The 20,640-nt window shown below is 47.9% G+C and overlaps 1 protein-coding gene across 4 annotated transcripts in view; it reads right to left on the bottom strand.

The window, feature by feature from the left end:
• Pecam1 (platelet/endothelial cell adhesion molecule 1) overlaps positions 1–13,801 on the bottom strand; it is a 61,069-nt gene extending 47,268 nt beyond the window's left edge. For all 4 annotated transcript variants that reach the window (NM_001305158.1, NM_001032378.2, NM_008816.3 and 1 more), the window contains exons 1-2: positions 13,539–13,801; positions 13,422–13,448 (exon numbers count right to left, since the gene is read on the bottom strand). In NM_001305158.1, coding sequence (NP_001292087.1) covers positions 13,422–13,448; positions 13,539–13,572 — 61 coding nt within the window. In that variant the 5' untranslated portion in view covers positions 13,573–13,801. The remainder of the gene's footprint in view (positions 1–13,421; positions 13,449–13,538) is intronic.
• Positions 13,802–20,640: the final 6,839 nt, after the last annotated feature.

Raw genomic sequence — 20,640 nt, forward strand, 5'->3', positions numbered from 1 at the left:
TAGAGGCCCAGAGGGCTTAGCCACTCAGCTTCCCTTCCCAGACGTTCCTCCCTGTAAAAGGTCCACCCTGAGAACTGGGCATGGTATATTATGTATCTAATTTTTTTGCCATGAAGGAACAATAAACTGTTTAGAACCACAGACTGTCTCTTCCCTCAAGATCCAACTCGGGGAACCACAGAGAAGACATTTGACTATGAACGCACAGCTTAATTCTACCACAGAAGGCCTCTCCGTGCTTCTAGCCACAACTGCCACCAAGCCCGCCTCCAAACACCGCTGGGATAAGCCAGTGCTCCCACCCCCACTTCCACCCCAGGCTAGACACTGTCCCCAGCCCGAGGGCCCCTGACTCAGTTCTCAGTTCCTCCTTCATTCCCCTCAGCGCCTGGGTGTCTAAGAGTCAGAAGACCCCCTCAGCCCCTGCCTGCTCCAGGGATGGAACCAGCTCCGACTTTCCCACATTCCCACATTTAAGACTGTGCTTTCCCACCCCAGAGCGATGTCTCTGAGCACCCACCCTAGCACTGGAATGGGATAAGGGCAGTCAAACTCTCCACATCTGCCTCCCCAAGAGGTTGTGACCAGTGGCGGGGAGGACACAGACCCACTTTAGAGGTGTCGCCTGCTGGGGAAGACTTGGAACCAATTTTATTTTATTGTATTTTTTAGGCAGAGTTTGATGTAGCCTAGCACTTCCTCTAACTCATTATACATAACTTATATACTGAACTTCTGGTCTTCCTGCCTCCACCTCCTAAGCCAGTGGTTCTCATCCTTCCTAATTCTGCGACTTTGACACAGTTCTTCATGCTGTGGTAACCCTCCACCACCACCATAAAATTACTTTCCTTATTATTTAATAACTGTAATTTTGCTACTGTTATGAATCTTAATGTAAATATCCGATATGCAAGGATATCTGATATGCGACCTCCGAAGGGGTCTTTCTTGACCCCACAAGTTGAGAACCGGTGTCCTAAATGAGGGGATCGAGGCGTGCATCACTAGGCCAGGTTTACAGAGACACAGATGAAGGCTTACACTCTTACACATAAAATAAATAAACCCTAAAAAAACAACAACAACTAGAGATGATTTTATTTTTAGATAATTTGAAGCTGAGCGTAGTGACTGACTCACACCTGTAATCCCACATGGGAAACTGAGGCAGGAGGCTCCCAGTGAGCATAGAGCATACATGTACACATAAGAAAACCCAAAGAGGAAGTTCCTCTGGCCTGTTTACACAAGAGATAGCATGCTACACACCACACATAGGGTGACTGACACCTTCAAGCCTAGCAGTTGACCAGGGGAAACCCAAAATGCATGTGGCTGTGAGAAATTCAAGGACCAGAGATGGTGGAGGATATCAGGTATTAGGTGCCAGGTACTGCTAGGCACCATTAAGAGGTGAGGCCTCGCTGGAGTAGACTGTGGGGTCCCAAGGCTACGTACACTGCCTAGACATGTTAGCCCAGAGCAGGGAGGAAGCAGTCCTGCTCCTGGTGGCCTCAGGGATGAGATTTTTGGGTTTTGAATGAATTTTGATCTCACTCTTACTCCAGAAGAGTTCAGCAGGTTGCATGGCTTTCAGGGCCCCACAGTGGGTGAGGGTTTGTTTAAAAAGGTGTGTCATTGGGGGGGGGGGGGGGGCTTTGAGGTCTCCAATGCTCAAGCCAGGCCCAGTGGTTCAGTCTCACTTCTTGCTGCCAGTGGATCCAGATGTAGAACTCTCAGGTACCTGTCCAGCACCATGTCTGCCTGTGTGCAGCCATGCTCCCTGCCATGATGATAATGGACTAGACTTCTGAACTCTAATAAGCCAGCCCCAATCGAATGTTTTCCTTCATACAAGTTGCCGTGGTCACGGTGTCTCATTGCAGTGATAAACTCTAACAAGACAGGTACAGAGAAGTTGTGCCAGCTAAACATAGAGTTCCATGGCTTAGATAAGGCTCTCTAAAAGTCCTGTTCTTACCTGGTAAGAGGAAACTATCCATAGGCCATGACTACCATACTGTGAACTCAAGGGCTTGAGCTACAAAGTAAAACCCTGCCTGGCCGGGGACAGAGTTGATAGAGTACTTCCTTAACATCCGCAATGAAACTCCTGGGTACAATCCCCAGCACTACATTTAAAACGAAAAGGGACCGTGTGAGGGCTCACCAGGCAAAGGCATCTGCCACTAAGCCCGAGGACCTGAGTTCAATCCCTGGAAGCCAGTGGTGAAAGGAGAGGTCCCACATCATCAAGTTATCCCCTGACCTTCATACGTGTGGAATAGCTGTCCTCCTCCAAATGAATTTTTAAAAGAAAGTAAAGAAGAAACTAACACCCTGTCTACACAAACAAACACACACACACACATACACACACACACACACACACACACACACACAAACAGTTTAACATAGTGGTAAACAAATGAACAGAGCCCCCCCCTCAAACAAACAAAACCCAACAATCACAAAATTGTCTTAGAGAGGAGAAGAGGGCATGTTTCTATCTGCTTGCCGCATGTGAGCCCTGGGTTCCACTCCAGCACCAGGAAAAGAGATAGTGAAAATAAAACCTGAGAGCTGGGATTCCCAGCGCTAGACAAGAGCTAGGCCAGTGAGCACAGCTGACTCATTGCGAGACTCCGAATCCTCAGAAGTCACCAACGGACTTTGGTTGTCTCCTGCTTGGATCCAAAAGTTCTCTAATTTCACTGAGTTACTGGTGAGGTTAAGGGAGGAAGACTGAGAGTTCAAGGTCAGCAGTGGGCTACCAAGTCTGAGGCTAGCCTGGCCTATATACTGAGACCCTGCCTCAAAAAACAAAACAAGCCGGCCCGGTGTTGGCACACGCCTTTAATCTCAACGCTTGGGAGGCAGAGGCAAGCAGATTTCTGAGTTCGAGGCCAGCCTGGTCTTCAAAGTGAGTTCCAGGACAGCCAGGGCTATACAGAGAAACCCTGTCTTGAAAAACAACAACAACAACAACAAAAGAAAAAAGAAAACAAAACAAAAACACCACCACCAACAACAACACATAAAGCCAAGGCCAGGGCTCAGTGGGAGAAGTCGAAGGTCAGATTGGCTATATAATGAGCCCCCCTCTCGGGGTGGGGTTGGGTTTTGTTGTTGTGTAAATAGAGCATCTAACTGGAGGTTCCACATGTACCAACTTCTCAAAGCAGAGATGGCTGTTCATGCCCTGTTTGCTTCTTTGTGAAGGTTTCATGGGTTTATGTCCTCCAAGAGGTTATATGAATATAAACAGGGAAATGATGAAATTATGCTATACTATTCACTGTGGATTTTCATACACACATAAAATAGAGAAATTCAGAAACGACCCAGTGAGACATTCTCAAGATTTGACCTCTTACCAGGAAATGAGCGGCCACAGGCCAGCTCTGCTGTGGGAAGGGCCGTTAGTTACTCAACCCACAGTTGTCAGCAGTGGGACCCACTCAGCCCAGACTTGCATCCTGTCTGTCGTGAGGGATGACCCCGAGCCCTTTATCCTCCTGGGTCCCGGGCAGGCACCACCACACTTGGCTTATGAGATGCTGAGGAGTGAACCTACAACTCTGAGTGTAGCATACTTGGCAAGCATCACACACCCTCCGGGAGACACAGCATCGTTCTTAGCACCAGGAAAACGCCTGGGAAATGGTACCTGGGGTCTATCTGTCACAGAATAAATGGGAGTTTCAAAGCTTCATCTCTTCTCTGTTTCTAGAAATTTATTAAATGCAGAACGATTTGTAACAACATAGTCTCCAAACTGGGGATGTGGATCAGCAGTAGACCACCCACCTAGCATGCATAAAGTCCTCGGCTCGGTCCTCAGGACTGCCAGAAATAAAGAAATTGGTAAGTTCTTTAGGCTCCCAGACTTGCTCATACTGTGTGGTCTCCACCCTAGTTATGGGCTACTGTACAGACAGCATCCTGAACAGTCTCCTTTAGCTAGATAGGGTTGAGAGTTGTTTTATTATTATTGTTTGTTTGTTTGTTTGTTCGTTTGTTTGTTTTTCTGAGACAGGGTTTCTCTGTGTAGCGCTGGCTGTCCTGGAACTCACTCTGTAGACCAGGCTGGCCTCGAACTCAGAAATCCACCTGCCTCTGCCTCCCAAGTGCTGGGATTAAAGGTGTGCACCACTAAGCCTGGCTATTTGGAAGTAGTTGTTTTTTTTATTTTTAATTCCTGTAGTCTTTTTGCTTCTATTTGTTGAAACAGGAATGCTAGCACATCTGCATTTCTTGGTAATTATTTTTCTCTTGATGCTAGGAAATTGACGCCAGTGCCCTTCAAATGCTAGGCAAGCACTTGGCCACTGAGCCATACCTTACCCAGCCCCACTCCCCTACCTCCGTATTTTTTGGTGACTGAGGCAAGGTGCCCGTGGTAATAACAAACCCTGGGCCTCATGGATAATCACTTCTCTCCTTCACATTGCAGGACAACTATAGGAAACACTACAGGGGCCTCTCCAGGCCAGGCACTGTCCACAGTGCTGAGTGGGTCAACAACACGCCCTCCGCCCCCCCCCCCACTTCATAATAGATGCAAAAGAATTAAGATCAAACAAAACATTACATACTGTTACTGTTCATACTATTGTTCCTTCCGTTGTTCGTTTTTATCATGTGCATGTGTGTATTCTGCATATGGGTTTATGTACATTAACGCAATGTCCAAGGAGACTAGAAAGGGGTGTCCATTCCCTGAAGAGGAGCTAGAGTTATGGGCAGTTGTAGCTGCCCAACATGGCTGCTGGGCACCCCTCCTCTGCAAAAGTAGTAAGAACTCTTAACTCTTGTGCCATCCCTATCTTCCCTTCCCTACTGTCAATCCAACCAGCCCAGTTCATCAGTTGGAATCCCAGGAATGCTTCCCCAAAGGGAATTCGGTTCCACCTAAATAAAGACATGCTAGAAGGGACTTGTCTTTCTTTGAAAGGAAGTCTCCGGCCTCCAGGCAGCTGTGAGCAGCTATCTGAAGCATCCCACCCTACAACTCCGGCCTTGTCATTTCCCTCCTTTTCTATTTCCTCTTCCCCCTGATAGTGATCAAAGTCTGGAAGGGGATACCCTGAGCATCAGCCTCCGAGGCCCCCATGCTCTCTGCCTCGCTGCTGCCCGCTACCCCCCATTGCAAAAGGCATGGCTTGCTCTCTCCTTCATTCCCCTGAAATTTTATAATTTGGCTGTTCTGTCATTTTTCTCAAACTCGAACTGTCCTCTAGGTTTAACCAAAAACAAAAAAACCTCAATTAAAGCACCAAGTGTGGCTTTTTGTTGTTTTTGAGACAGCAACTCACTATCTTGGCTGGCTTGGAACTGGTAAGGTAGATCAGGCTGGCTTCGAATTTACAGAAATCCACCTGTTTCTGCCTCTTGAGTGCTGGGATTAAGAGATGTGCCACCACACTTGGCATGTGTGGATTTTTTTTTAAGATTTATTTATTTTATGTATATGAGTACACTGTAGCTGTCTTCAGACATACAAGAAGAGGGCATCAGATCCCATTACAGATGGTTGTGAGCCACCATGCGGTTGCTGCGAATTGAACTCAGGACCTCTGGAAGAGCAGGCAGTGCTCTTAATCTCTGAGCCATCTCTCCAGCCAATGTGTGGCTTTTGTAAGGAGGGTGGTATTGACACGGCTGATTTCTTTGACACACATCCACTTGTGTAACACGCACCTGGATCACTGGGAGGAACCTCATGTCGCCACTCAGCCAGCAGGAGTATCACAGGACGGAAGAGGGGGAAACCTTGTAGAAAACTCAAGAGGCCAGGTGCTGTGGCACACACCTCTAATTCTAGCGCTCCGGAAGCAGAGAAGAAAGAACTGCCAAGAGTTTGAGGCCACTCTGGGTCTACAATGCAAATTCCAGGCCAGGCAGGATTACACAGTGAAACCCTGCCTCAAGGGGAGATGGGGGTGCGGGGAGAGAAATGGCTCGGTGATTAAGAGCACTTGTTCTTGCAGAACTAGGATTTCATGCACTGACATGGTGGCAGCTCACGACCATCTAATACACATGAAGAATAAATAAATAAAAATAAAAATAGGGCCGTTGAGACAGCTTAGCAAGCAAAGGTACTTACTGCTGTGCCTGAGTTTGTGGAATCCCAGGACCCACAGGGTAGAAGAGAATTAACTCATGCAAGTTATCCTCTGACCTCTAAAAGCACCTCACAGGCTGCACACAAGCTCAGGCACACACACTAAATAAACATGCATTCAAAATTTTAAATAAAGAAAATTTCCCAAATGAGCCAGGCCAAGCCCTAACGGAGAACATAACCAGCTTCGATAACGTGGCAGCCGCTCTGCCCTAGACAGCCTCCAAAACAGCCCTCGGCCCTGTTACATCTCCCACATGACCATACCAAGGCTATCACAGGACTGACTCCCCCAATGGAGCCAGGACACTCCTCCTGATGTTAGTGTACAGCTTCCATCTAGTCAAGCTCTCTCCTCCAGGACCTCAGCCCTGGGTCAAAAGTCACATCCTGCAAGAGCAGCTAAGAAGGCGGTGTCTCACAGGATGATGAACGGAGGCCTTCAGTGTAGCCACAAAAGTCAGCTCAAAAGCAGACACCCAGGCTTAGTCAGCCTTCGTGGAACAACTTTGACCTTGACCAAAAGGGTCTATCATCACAAGATTGTGAGCCAGAGTTACCCACAAGACTGGGTGAGGTGCTGAGTTTATACTACTTCCAGCCAGAGTCTTGGAATAATTCAAGATTTTAAAAAAGATATTTGTTTATTTTAAGATAATCTTGCTATGTAGCTCAGGCTAGCCTTAAACTCTTCACAATCCTGCCTTGGTTTCCCAAGTACGGGGACTACAGTGTGAGCTGGCACACCCCTCTCCCAGCCCCTTTCATTTTCTGTTAACACAAAGATACTGAGTTTGGCTGGGCACTCCCCACTCTGTAACCTTGGCAGCCCTAGAAAGTCCAACCTCCCAGGTTCGGCTCTCTGAGGAAGCACTGCACTGAGTGTTTGTTTGTTTGTTTGTTTGTTTGTTTGCGACAGTGTTTCTCTGTGCTGTCCTGGAATAGTTCTATAGAGCAAACTGGCCATGAACCCACTATGTAGCCAAGGATTAGGTAGGATTTTGAACTTTATGGTTTTCCTGTCTCTATCTCCCAAGTCCTAGTGTTATAGGCTTGTACCACCATGTGTGGCTTTAGGGATCAAAACCAGGGAGCCACACATGCCAGATGAACTCTGAGGCATATCCCCAGTCCTGTTCTTTGGTCTTTGATTTTGCAAAATCAAGCAAACAGGAAAATAATACAGCCAGCAGATCTTGAGACTTCTCCACGTCTATAAAACAGAATTCTTACTCCTTGCTATAAGAAAATAATATAATAATAATACAGCCAGCAGATCTTGAGACTTCTCCATGTCTATAAAACAGAATTCTTACTCCTTGCTATAAGAACATGCCCTCCGAGGAGAAGCACACTGAAACTGCACAGAGGTCTCACCAGGATACAGGACTATTCACGGCAAGGGGGGGCCCAAGGCTCTAGGTGTGCACAGTATTGGAAATGTCCCACAGACCTCCTGTCAATGGACAATGCCCCCACCCCCACCCCATGCTCCTCATCAAGCCTCAAACTGTTCAAAAAAGTCAATGGCCAACAGGGCACAGAACAGCCTAAAGAGATCTAAGAGAGGAGGGTCTACAAACTGGAGTTCCAGGACATCCAGGGCTTCACAGAGAAACCCTGTCTGGGGGGTTGGGGGGGGGGGAGGAGGAGGGGTACAAACAATGTTAAATACTAACGGTTTAATGAGGGGGCTTCCTTCCCAAATTAAGGTCCTCTTAGTATGATGAGCCACCCCCAGCCACCTGGCTCTCAACCTGGAAATGACTCAGAGGGGAAGAGGAACTACCTACCATTGTCAGGAAAATTACAGAGCTCCTTGGAAGCCCTGAGGCACTTCCTTGCTATCACAGGACAGGCTGGCCCATCTGCCCTGGGGACTCTCAGGCATCTCCAAGTTCACTTCAAGTTCCCAGCCATGTGACATTTATCCAACTGTGCCGGGTACTGGGGGGGGGGGGGGTCCAGGAAAAATAAGAAATGACTCCTGCTGTTTGAGCGCGCAGGCTGGTGGATAATTGGCTATAACTCAGTTATGCAGAGAGGAAGGGATTGCCCGGGAGAGGGCAAGGACTGCGTGCTGGATGTGCGGGGGCGGGGGGAGGGGAGGATCGAGTCCACTGGGCCAGCGGCAGGCCAGCTGTTGGGTACTCCAGAACACAGAACAGCGTGTATCAGGAACAGGAGCATAAAACACCTGTGCACTCTGGGCGTGGCCAGTTTCAGGAGCGGAGTGTGGGAGAGAAGGGGTCAGGTGGGTCAGGATGGTAATGCCAGAAGTTACCGGAGTTCTAGAAAAATCACCATGGCCTCAGACTCCATGCCAGTGAGCAGCCAGGGGCTAGTGAGTAGCCAGGGGCGGATCAGATGGAAACGGCGGGGGAGGGGCAGGCAGGTGGGCTGAGCTAAGAGAGTTCTCCAAAGAACCGAAAGGGCTTCATCTCTAGAGTGATGGAAACCTTCTAGAACTATACGAGGCTGTACGTGCTCTAGATGTCAATGATATATTTTAAAGGCAGGCAAAGTGGCACACGCCCTTAATCCCAGCACTGAAGAGGCAGAGGTGGGCAGATCTCTGACTTCCAGCCCAGCCTGGCCTGCATAAGCAAGTTCCAGGATAGCCAGGGCTACATAGTGAGACCTTGCCTCAAAAATAAATAGATGAATACAGATTTAAAAAAAAATAAACTTTAGATTATATTTTACCACAACTTTTCAATGCCTAATTTGATTGACTATGGGACCTGAAAAATGGGAGACAGTTTGCTGGCTACTGATAATGTCAGGTAAAAGAGTGAAAAAGGAAGGCTTTGCTTCTAAGGGGAAATCTGAAGGCCTGGCAGATAAACATACTGCAGGCTCAGGATTAAAGCCTGAGGGTCAGGGGAGAGACCAGTATGACGGAGACATGCAGAAGACAGAGACTGGCTATGGAGACACTGTAACCCGGAGGCTCTAGAGACAGGAAAGGAAGGGGCTGGGCAGAACCAGTCTCCCTTGAGGGCAAGGAAAGAGGGTTTACGAGGGAGAGGAAACGGAAGGAAATCCTTAGTCAGGAGAGCAGGATCCCCTTATGATCTTTAGACAAGGGCAGCAAAAGTTACGGGATGGAAAAGGCTTGGCATCAGGTGGTCTTTGGTGGAGCTGAGATTCCAGGCAGAGAGGCCATGACCAGAGGAAGCAGAGGTGGCCATTCTAAACTAGCTTCAGAGGTCCACCGAGAGTGGAAGTAACTGGGGGCCAGGGCTGGGGGTCCTTGTGGTGAAGGAGGTATAGGCTCAGGTCCAGGTGGCCCAGCAGGGGCCTGGTCAGCTTGAGGGAATGTGCCTGCGCTCTGACACGGGAGGGAGCCAGCAGGATGGGTGGGAAGGCAGATTAGCCAGTGGCCAGGACTAGGCGGGAAGTCCAGGGAGTTCCCTCCAGGCAGAGGCAGGCTGAGGTGGACCTGAGGCCTGAGAAAAAAAGAGTTACGCTTAGCAAGAACCTGACTTGTAGAGTGGGGGAAAATAAACTAGAAAAACTGCAAAACCTACATTTCACATACTCCACTTGGGTAGCCTAGGAAGCAAGACACTGGCTTGCTTGCTTATCCCTAGGGTTGACCCTGCAGAGCTCAATCTCAGTGGCCTAGATGGAAAAAAATATATATAGCAGGGATCAGAGGGGTCAGCAGGCGCCTCATTAGGCCTACTTCTACCTTGTGGAGCTGATGCAAGAGGGAAATGGTTCTCTAAACTAATCAAGGGGCCCTTCCCATCTCAAAGCCCCCATGAACTCACTCACAGGCTGCAATTTTTTTGTTCTAGTCTGTATAGGGATGTCAGCACCTTCCTTCGAAGGCTGAAGGTGATCACCAAAGCACTGACTAGTTTCTCCTTCCACTCCTCCTCCCCCTCCCCCTCCCCCTCCCCCTCCTTCTCCTCCTCCTCCTTCTCCTCCTTCTCCTCCTTCTTCTCCTTCTCCTTCTCCTTCTCCTTCTTCTTTTTTCTTCCTCCTCTCCCTCCTCCCCCCTTCTTTTTGAGACAGGGTTTCTCTGTGTGTAACCCTGGCCGTCACAGAACTCTTTTTAAGTATTTTTACGCTCTGAACTTCCCTCTCTACTAAAACAAGAGGTCCTAGGAAAGCCCTCCCAATGGCTCGCTCGCTACGGCAAGCGATAGGGCTCAACACCCTCAAATGATCAATCGGATTAAGGAAGACCTAATCTTGCTACAACAAACCAGTCATCCTACCAAAATCAAATAGATACACTGGCTGCAGTGTCCTCCAGAAGTGTGGATGACTAGGCTTAATGATGCCTTCCAAAGCAAGGCATCTGTGCCTTCCCAGGGGAAGAAGGCTATTTCTAAGCAAACCAACATGGTGTACTATGGGAAAATGGTGAACAGTTCCTAGAAAGACTCCAACAGCAAGGAAGGGTAAGCAATGTCCTCCTTGAGGACACCTGGACTACTTGGGGGCCATGGTCACCCCCTTGGCAGACTCAATCATTATGGTTGTACTAACTTGGCTCTTTGGTCTCTGTCTTTTCAACTGTCTCACCAAAAGTTCTTTCAACGGGTCACTCGGCCCTTCATGGCTAAAAACTACTAACCACTATCTTGCCTGGAAGGGACCTTAGCATGCTCCTTCCACCACTGGGACTGTCACCCCACTCTAGCTGGAAGAAGCCCTCCCTCCCAAAACTACAACCCTCCCTCTGTACCCCTGCCTTTGCGCTCTCTCTCTCTCTCTCTCTCTCTCTCTCTCTTTCTCTTTCTCTTTCTTTCTTTTGTTCTTCTGAGACAAGGTTTCTCTGTGTAATAGCCCTCCCTGGCTGTCCTGGAACCTGCTTTGTACACCAGGCTGGCCTCCAACTCACAGAGATCTACCTGCCTCTGCCTCCCAAGTGCTAGGATTAAAGGCCTGTGCCACCATGCCCAGCTCCACCCCCTTCTTCTTTTTACCCTTTCATATTTGGGAATATATTATATAATAGCCTCAGGCCATGAGGAATTAAGTCAGGCTGCACTGGGCAATAGTCCTAGCCATAAAGAATGGCTCCGCCCCAGCCTGACTGGTCAGCTCCACCTGCAGAAACAAGGTGCCCAAGTATCAAAAAGAACCCACCCTGCTTCCAGTCCAACTACAAAAAAATAGCTGTAACTTCCTGGTAGTGATGCATATACACACATGCACACACACACACGCACCCCTACATATGCACTACGTGTGCACATACACACACACATCCCCAGCCCCTCATCCTTCATCCCTGGGGAAGGTTGAGGCTCCTTCCAGTTCCAACAAAGCAACTTCAGTCTATTGCCTGCTTCTCTGGGCCATGTTTCTTACAGCAGATGTCTTGTGAAGCAGAGAGAGAGACAGAGACAGAGACAGAGACAGACACAGAGATGGGAGACAAGCTATGGGGATCTTGAGATGCAAGAACCCTCTAGGGCTGGCAGGGCAGAACCCAGACAGGAGACAGAGAGTGCTGGGATGTAGTTCAGTCAGTAGAGTGCTTGCCTCACATGCTTAAAGCCCTGGGTTTGACTGCCAGTGCTGCATAAACCTGGTGTGGTGTGTGCCTATAATCTCAGCCCTTGGGAGAGGAAAGTAGGAGGACCTGAAAGTCATTGTCATCTGAGCTACACAGTGGGTTTCAGGTATATGACACCCTGAGGGCAAGAGAGAGATGGAGTGGGGATAGGGGGCACGGAAGGGTACAGAGCAAATAGGGCACAAATTTAAACTATAAAGGAGGGCTGGGGTGATTGCCCGGGATCATTTACTAATCCTATAGACAGCACAAATGACTCCTCCTCCCTTACTCCAATCTCAACTTTACCCTGCTCGAGCCACCAGGTCTGTGGGTGGTTTCCATTTTATAGTCAGGGGAAAAAGGTCCCAAGAAGCAAAGCCAAGCCGGCTGAGTGACACCAGGCTGGGGAGTATTGGGGAGGCTAAGGCAAGAGGAGTTAGAGTTAGTCCCTAGGCAGCCCGGGCTACACAGTGGGTTCAAGACTACCTTAGCAGTGTGAGACCCCAGTCCCCAACCAGAGCAAGCTAAGTAAAGCCAAGCACAAGCCCCAGAGAGATGTCTGGGTTCCAGGGAGCGGAGGCCGTAGTGCTGACAAGCCCTGACATTCTAGGCTGAGTCATGTCTTTCTGAGGCTCACCCATCCCACCCTTTAGTGGGGATGACTTGAAGACAATACACAGTCTGTCTCCAGGTGTTGCCAAGGGAGCCAGAAGCCTAAGGAATCACAGACTCACAGACCACAGCCCTCCCCACCCTGGGGCCACAGCTCCATCCCTGGCTCAACTCAGCCCTGTCACGTTCTTCAGCTCAAAAATGCCTGCAGCCCAGCATCCCTAGTCTTCCCACACTGGAATAACTTTTGACTGAGCCAGTGTAATCTGTGGCCTTCTTCCTGACCCACAATCCCTGGGCTGGGCTGAGCCTCTTCCTTCAGAGTCTCTGATGGACGGAGCGAGACAGATCCTCTTAATCTGAAAAATTCGGAGGTTCCGAATCAGCTCTCGAGTGGATGATAGGTCTGACTTTAAAGACAGGCAGAACCCTTCCCCACAAGCAAGCTCAGATAGGAGCGGAGCCTCCCCGGTGGGAGGGAAAGGGGATCTGGCTGGTCCTTTTTGTTACTCTCTTAGGACAGAGGGAGTCCTGACACCCATTTACTGTCTGCTCCTTCAGCCTCCATAGTCTGTCAAGTCAACTGAGTCTCATTTGTAAATTAAAACAAGTGAAAGGAAAAAAAAATACTTTTTTAAGTTTTTATTTTTTGGGAGTCGGTTTTGTACTGTTTCACGTAGTAGCTCAGGCCTCCCTCAAACTCCTATGGAGCCGAAGCTGGACTTCACTACTGATCTTTCTGTGTCTGTTTTCCAAGTACTGGGATTACAGACTCTAAATCCAAGCGAATAAAGAGAAGAGTTTGAAAGTAAACAATTAGAGGCATAGTATGATGTAAAAAGAAATAGCTTATGACAGAAAGACCACAAACATATAAGGAATCATATATATACATATATACATATAAGGAATTTTTTTAAAAAAACCCATCTCTCCCATTCCAACAAACAGAAACCCACCAAGATGTAAGACTGGTGTTCAGCAATTTTCTCCTACACCGCTGTCTCTAATACACACTCTTTGAACCTTGATTTAGAACAAGGCTTTGAGAGTTTTCTTAGTTGTTGTAAACACCAACCCTAAGCAGTCTGACATGAGTTAATTTCAGAAAAGACACAAAGAAGGAAGCCATGTGAAAATACCAGGACTTACAGTTTTCCTCAGCCTGGAGGCTTGCATCTGGAAGAGAAAGAAAAAGAAAGCCAATCTGTTGATTTCACGAATTCAAGTCTCATAAGAAGGGAAGAAGGAAGCAGGTTAGAAACTCACAGAGCACCAGCGTGAGTCCCAGAGCCAGGAGCATCTTGTCTGCCGACTGAGGCCCACCTCAGCTGAATCCTGAAAGACTTCTGCAGACTGAAGCACTCAGCTAGTTCTGTCTTCCGGCCATGCCTCAGGGGCAGAATTCTCTTGCCTGCCACAGACCAGAAGCCTGCTGTGTGAAAAGCAGAAACAACTCTGACAACCTCTCCAGGCGCGCAGAGACCAGCTCTGGTACTTGTCAGGTAATGGCGGCCATAGCTGGAAACCAAGAACAATGAGGTCTGGGCTGGCCTGATATCTCCTCAGGAAATGACTGGCCTTCCGGAGGGACCACTGAACCCAATGGCTTTGTCTAGAAGAGGAGAAAACAACAACAACAACCAAAAAAACCCACAAGTAGCATTTGCCTCAAAGTTCTTGCGCTTCTAGCCTCATCTGGGTTTGGGGACTTCTTCTCCTGACAGGACAAGGAGGTTTTATTTCCACTCAAAAGTGCTTTTGTGGGATACCTAGCAAGACCTGTTTGCCTTTCCTGTGGGCTCCCTATGGGGGCTGTATCCATAGAGTGTAAATCTGGGCCTCCTATCCTGCACTGGCCAGCTTCTCCGACAATATGCAGTCCTTGTGAGGAACGCTACTGGTGGCTCAGTAGAAAGAGGGATTTTCTTAAGCCGCTGCAGTGGTCCCTGATCACCGGCTTAGTCACCAAAGGAGCCCCTTTGGCTGTTTGTGTATGTGTGTTTGTGTGTGTGTTTGTGTGTGTGTGACTGTGTATGTATGTATGTATGTGTGTTTGTGTGTGTGTGTGACTGGGTGTATATGTGTTTGTGTGGAACTGTGGGTGTATGTGTGTGTCTGTGACTGTGGGTATATATGTGTGTGTAGTACACACTACTTTCCCCACTGCCAATTCCCAACCTTTCTTATTAAACATTTATTTATTTGTGTATGTGGAAGTAGGGTAGAATGCATGTGTACCACTATGTATTGGGGGGGGTGTGTCAGAGGTCAACGTGTAGAAATTCTCTCCTTCCATTATGTGAGTCCCAGGATCAAACTTAGATCATCAGACTCGACAGCTGGCACCTTTCTCCAGTGAACCGTCCTGTCCCCCTTTCATGCATGTTCATGAGAGAATGAATACATTTTGAGGGAGGAGTGTCTGTGTGCCTGTGTGTGCTTGGAAGCCAGAAGAGGCGATTGTCACGTTCTCCAGAGGTGATGGGACCTGAAATCCAGTCCTCATGATTGCTCTTAATTGCCAAGTCATCTCTCCAGTCCCCAGCTCACCCCTTCTCCCTCCTCCCGACACCCTCCTCCCCTACCATCGGGCTAACATTCCCTTTTCCCTCCCTTCATCCCTTCCTTCTTTATTCTGACCCAGGGGATGGCTAAATGGCAAGATGCCTTTGAACACAACCCTCCCATCACAGACAAACACCCGAGATTGCAGATGTGTGTTTAGCCTTGCCTCCTACGGAATTTTCTAGACTATAAATTGGTTTCTCTCCCTTTGATGTTTGAAAGGTTGTAACATTCTCTGGGAAAAGGCAGACCCCAGGCCTCCCTTACCCAGTTCTTGCTCACCCCCTTGCTTCCCCCTCTACCTTGGAATCATACCACTTCCTTCTTCGCCCTGAGCTCTAGTTGCTAAGGTGTTAAGTTCCCAGAATGCATCACATGCCTTTCTCATTGCTGCTCGCCTTCCTCTCTTCTTTTCTGACTAATCGTTACTCAGTTTCTCCTTACTCATCAATTTCTCTAGAAATGTCCCCACTCTTTCTCAAACTGAGCTGACTTCCTCCACGTTCCTTTGCCTCCCCAGACTTCTTCCTGTCAGATCCTTCCTACCGCATGTAGCAATGGCTTATTCTCCTCAGACAGACCAAGACCTCCTTGATGCCAGAGGAAGTGATTGGTTTTGGTAGATCAAGAAGCATTAGTCAGGGAGCTAGAGAGATGGCTCAGTGCTTAGAGCATTTCTGCCAGTTTTGAGGACCAGAGCTGGCTTCCCAGCACCCATAGCAGATTGCTCATACTACCTATAACTCAGAGGAGCCAGTGCCCCCTACTAGCTTCTAAGAGTATCACCACACATGGCAGATATCATGCACACACACATGTACACATAAATAAAAATAAAGAGCTTCCCAGTGGCGGATGTCTTTAATGATAACACTCAGGAGTCAGAGGCCAGTGGATTTCTGAGTTCAAGGCCAGTCTGGCCTACAGAGCAAGTTGTAGGACAGCCAGGGCTACATGGAAAAGCTCTGTCTTGGGGGGAAAAAAGCATAATAATAAATAGAAAAGCATTAGCCAGAGACCAGGGCTGCAGTTCTGGTAGAGCGCTGGCCCACCATTGATCACCACATAAGTCAGGTATGGTGGCACATGTCTGCAAATCCTATTTGGAAGCCTGATGCAAGAGGGTCAGAGGTTAAAGGTCTTTCATGGCTACATGTTTAGGTTTACAGACCAAGGTTCAGAAGACCCTGCCTTAAAACAAACAAAACCACAACAGTCAGGGATGGCAGCACACACCTTTAATTCCAGGGTTCTGGTGGTAGAGGCACATAGATCAATCTCTTTGGGTTCAAGGACAGTCTGGAGTTTGGGCCAGGGTCACATTGTGAGACTATGTCCCAAAACAATACAAAAGTAATAATAATAATAATAGACCCAAGGAGCAGTACTTTGATGCTTTTCCAGGCTAGTGATGGCAACTACTGTATTGTCAGAATTTGATTATTTCTGCCTTAATGGTTTCTGCCTACCTGCTTATCTGTCTTCCTTCCTTCCTTTCCTTTCCTTTCCTTTCCTTCCTTCCTTCCTTCCTTCCTTCCTTCCTTCCTTCCTTCCTTCCTCCCTCCCTCCCTTTCTCCCCTCCCTCCCTCCCTCCCTCCCTCCCTTCTTTGTTTTAGGAACAGGATTTCAGATGGCTTTGGCTAGCTTGAGCTCCTTGCTTCCCTGACCCAGCTGTAGCAACAAGCCCAACCTGCCACTTTGTTTCTGAAGCGCCATCCTTCAGGGCTTTCAGGGGTCAACAAAGACACATTGCAGTTGAGGACTAGTCTCTTGCCTCACTGTAAGAGCCACAAAGTGATGGTTTCCAGCTAGAAAACCATCCTTGCTCTGACTGGTTTGAAGAGCTGGTAAAGAGCCCTTCCTTCTTTTCTTCCTTCTCTCTTTTTGTTTCCTCCTCTTCTTTCATTTTGTTTGTTTGTTTTTAAGATTTATTTATTTTATGTATATGAGTATACTGTCGCTCTCTTCAGACACTCTATCTAGAAGAGGGCATCAGATCCCATTTCAGATGGTTGTGAGCCACCATGTGGTTACTGGGAATTGAACTCAGGACCTCTGGAAGAACAGTCAAGAGTCTGAGTCACCTCTCCAGCCCCAGTTTTTTGTTTTTGTTTTGTTTTGTTTTAGACAGGGTTTCTCTGAGTAGCTCTAGCTGTCCTGGAACTCACTCTGTAGACTTGGCTGGCCTCAAATTCATAGATCCTCTGCCTACCTCTGCCTACAGTGCTGGGATTGAAGATGTGTCCCACACCGCCCAGTTTGTTGTCAGGAGTGCTGAGATTAAATCCTGTTCCATCATGACCACCACCATGACCAGCTGTGGCTACATGTTAAAAGATAATAAGTTGAAGAGGACTCAGAGGGTAAGAACCTTTGCTGCTCTTGCAGACAGGGCCCCAGTTTGATTCCTAGTTCCCACACAGTAGTGCACAATCAGGAGCTGACACCCTCTCCGACCTCTGTGGTCACCAGACATGCAGGGGATACACATACACACCTGCAAGCAACATACTCATACCCATTAAAAAGTAAAAACATAGCCGGGCCGGGTGTTGGTGGCGCATGCCTTTAATCCCAGCACTCAGGAGGCAGAGGCAGGTGGATTTCTGAGTTTGAGGCCAGCCTGGTCTACAGAGTGAGTACCAGGACAGCCAGGGCTACACAGAGAAATCCTGTCTCGAAAAACCAAAAAACAAACAAACAAAAAACAAAAAAACATAGCCAGGCGCGGTGGCGCACGTCTTTAATCCCAGCACTGGGGAGGCAGAAGCAGTCGGATTTCTGAGTTCAAGGCCAGCCTGGTCTACAAAGTGAGTTCCAGGACAGCCAGGGCTATACAGAGAAACCCTGTCTAGAAAACCCAAAAAAAAAAAAAAAAAAAAAAAAAATGTAAAAACATTTAAAAATAGTAAACTAAGGGACAGAGAGAGAGCCAGGAGAGGTGCTTGCCACCAAGCCTGATAACCTGAGTGAGTCTGAATACACAACAGGAGAACCTAACTCCCACCTGCTCTCCCCTGATCTCCACACAAGCACAGTGATGTGCCCGCCCCTTCCACAAGAAACAAACAACTACAAATTTTAAATTAGTAATGAATTAAGTTGCTTCTTGTTTGGGTATGATCTTTTTCTACCTTCCTTCCCTCCCCTGTTCTTACTGAAGCCCTTGTTGGAAAGACAGGCAGGGGAGGCTGCCTACAACTGTGTTGACGCATCAAGGGTCTGACCCTACACTACCAAGAATGAATGATGTCACTAGACTGGACTAGATCCCATCAGGTCCCATTCTCTTCCTCCCCTCCTCCTCCTTCTCTTCCTCCCCCTCCTCTTCTTCCTCTCCCTCTTCCCTCTCCTCCCTCATTCACCTGAAGAAGTACACATGGTCATCTCTGTGTGTTGTGCTCCTGCCTACAAGGGCACAGGCCCATGTCACACCTAGAAAGCTGCCTACTGGCTTAAATGTCTGATGGCAGCCTTTCTGAGGAGCTGCAGTGGGTGGGCTGGGGGAAAGAGGACAGGGCAGGTGACAGACCCCTGGTGCGGGCACCAGGCCAGGCAGACCTCCATCCACTTCTAGGCTATGGTGACAATAAACATGATTCAGAGCCATGAGCCCCCAGCCTGTGTCCAAAGCTCTACTGAACCTTGGGAAGTGGCTGTGGAGGACTAATCCCCTATCCACAGGCATCGGACACAACCCGGCCAGGGTTTATGCCTGCAAGAGTGTGCAGGACAGAGAGTTCTAGTCTCTCCTCTGCGGTTTAAGGATGACCTCACTCCTTACCTAGAATGGAGTTAAGATGACCATCTACCCACTGCTTGCATGTGTCAGGAAGCTCCCATGAGAACTAGCATTCGTAAGCCACTTAACCCTCAGAGGGCACTGTCAGTCAGCTGGACACTGGAAACCGTGAAGGATTTCAAGAGTTGAAATCAGGTAGACATGAGTCCTTACGGCTCTCATGCAATGTCCCAAAGAAGGCAGGGGAAGGGGGCAGAGGTACTGGGTGATACAAATTGATACAAGTTTTAAAAAATTGATACAAGTTTAAAAAAAAAAAACGGTGAGATTTCCTCTGTAGAAATTGTAGAGACTGAGGAAGAACAGGTGTCCTGTGACGTAGAGGAAGAAGAGAGGTTATCTGACCTGGTTAAAGATGCCTAGAGGCAGGCATCTGCTTACCTCTGCGGCTGGACCCAGAAGGCTCAGACACACTTGGAAGGCTCAGACACACTGTAATTATCTATTGCAATCTATTGCACTGTAATTATCCCTGCAATCAGAGGGTTCAGGGGAACAAAGTTCATCTTCAGAGGGTGGGTATCCTGCTTCCAAATGGCTTCTGGCCTCCTCTTCGGATGGCTCTTTTACAATGTGTGTGTGTGTGTGCTGTGCGCGCACACGTGCACACATATGTTTTAACACACACGATTTTTCTTCTTATTTTCACAAGAATAAATATAGGAGCCTGGGGTATGGCTGCCTGGGACTCTTCTCACTTTTGAGCATTTATCTCACCTTCTCTTAATAAGTCTTGGGGACGCCTTACTTAAAAAGACGGGGGCTGGAGAGATGCTTCTGCAGTTAGTGTGCTTGTTCCTGCAGAGGATCCAGGTTTAGTTCCCAGCACCCACATGGAGGCTCACAACTGTCTGTCACTTCAGTTCCAGGGGATCCCGTGCTCTCTTCTGACTTCCATGAGCACACGCTGTGTATACATATACCCAGGCAAACACTCAGACACATTTTTTTTTTTAAAGCTAAGTAAGTCTTAAAAAAAAAAAAAAAGCCAGGCAGTGGTGGTGCACACCTTAAAACCCAGCACTGGGACTCAGGAGGGCCTTCATGTGCTCAAGGCCATCCTTGGCTGCATAAGTTCCGTCTAACTTAGCCTGAGCTACAGAGGGAGGCACTGCCTCAACAATAAAAAAAAAAACAACCACTGTAAATTAGGGTTTAAACAAGTGAAGGCAGCCAGGCAATGATGGGGTGTGGGGAGAAGAGGAGGGGGCCAAAGGAAAAAGAGAGATGGCTCAGTGTTTAAAAGCACTGGCTGCTTTTTCCAGAGGACTTGGGCTCAATTTCCAGCACCCACATGGCAGCTCACAACTGTATGTAACTCAAGTTCTTTTTTTGTTTTGTTTTGTTGAGACAGTGTTTCTCTGTGTAGCCCTGGCTGTCCTAGAACTCACTCTGTAGACCAGATTGGCCTTGAACTCAGAAATCCTCCTGCCTCTGCCTCCCAAGTGCTGGGACTAAAGGCATGCACCACCACCACCTGGTCTGTAATTCTCCAATACCCTCACACAGACACACATCCAGGCTAAACACCAATAAACATAAAATAAAAGTAAATTAATTTTAAAAATAAGGGAAGAGGTAGAAGTGGGGTTTTTTGTTTTATTTTTTAATATTTATTTATTTATTTATTTATTTTAATGTTTTGCACCAATTCATCTGCCCCCGAGTGTTGGTTTGTTTGTTTTTAAGACGGGGGGGGGGGGGGGGGGGGGGAGGGTGTTTCATCTATCTCAAGTTGGCCTTGAACTTGTCATGTAACTAAAATATCTTTGAACTCCTGATTTTTCTACCCCTACCTCCAAAAGTGCACCAGCACATTCAACATTTCTTCTTTTCTTTTTAAAAGATTTATATATTTTTATACTACATATATGTGTTTTGCATTTGTGTAGAATGCATATCACATATGTGCCTTGTGCCTGAAAGAAGCCAGAAGAAGGCATTGGATTCCCCAGATTAGAACTCCAGGGAGTTGTGAGCTACCCTGTGGGGGCTGGGTCC

The sequence above is a fragment of the Mus musculus genome, chromosome 11 (assembly GCF_000001635.26).
Source record: "Mus musculus strain C57BL/6J chromosome 11, GRCm38.p6 C57BL/6J".
Lineage (NCBI taxonomy): Eukaryota > Metazoa > Chordata > Mammalia > Rodentia > Muridae > Mus > Mus musculus.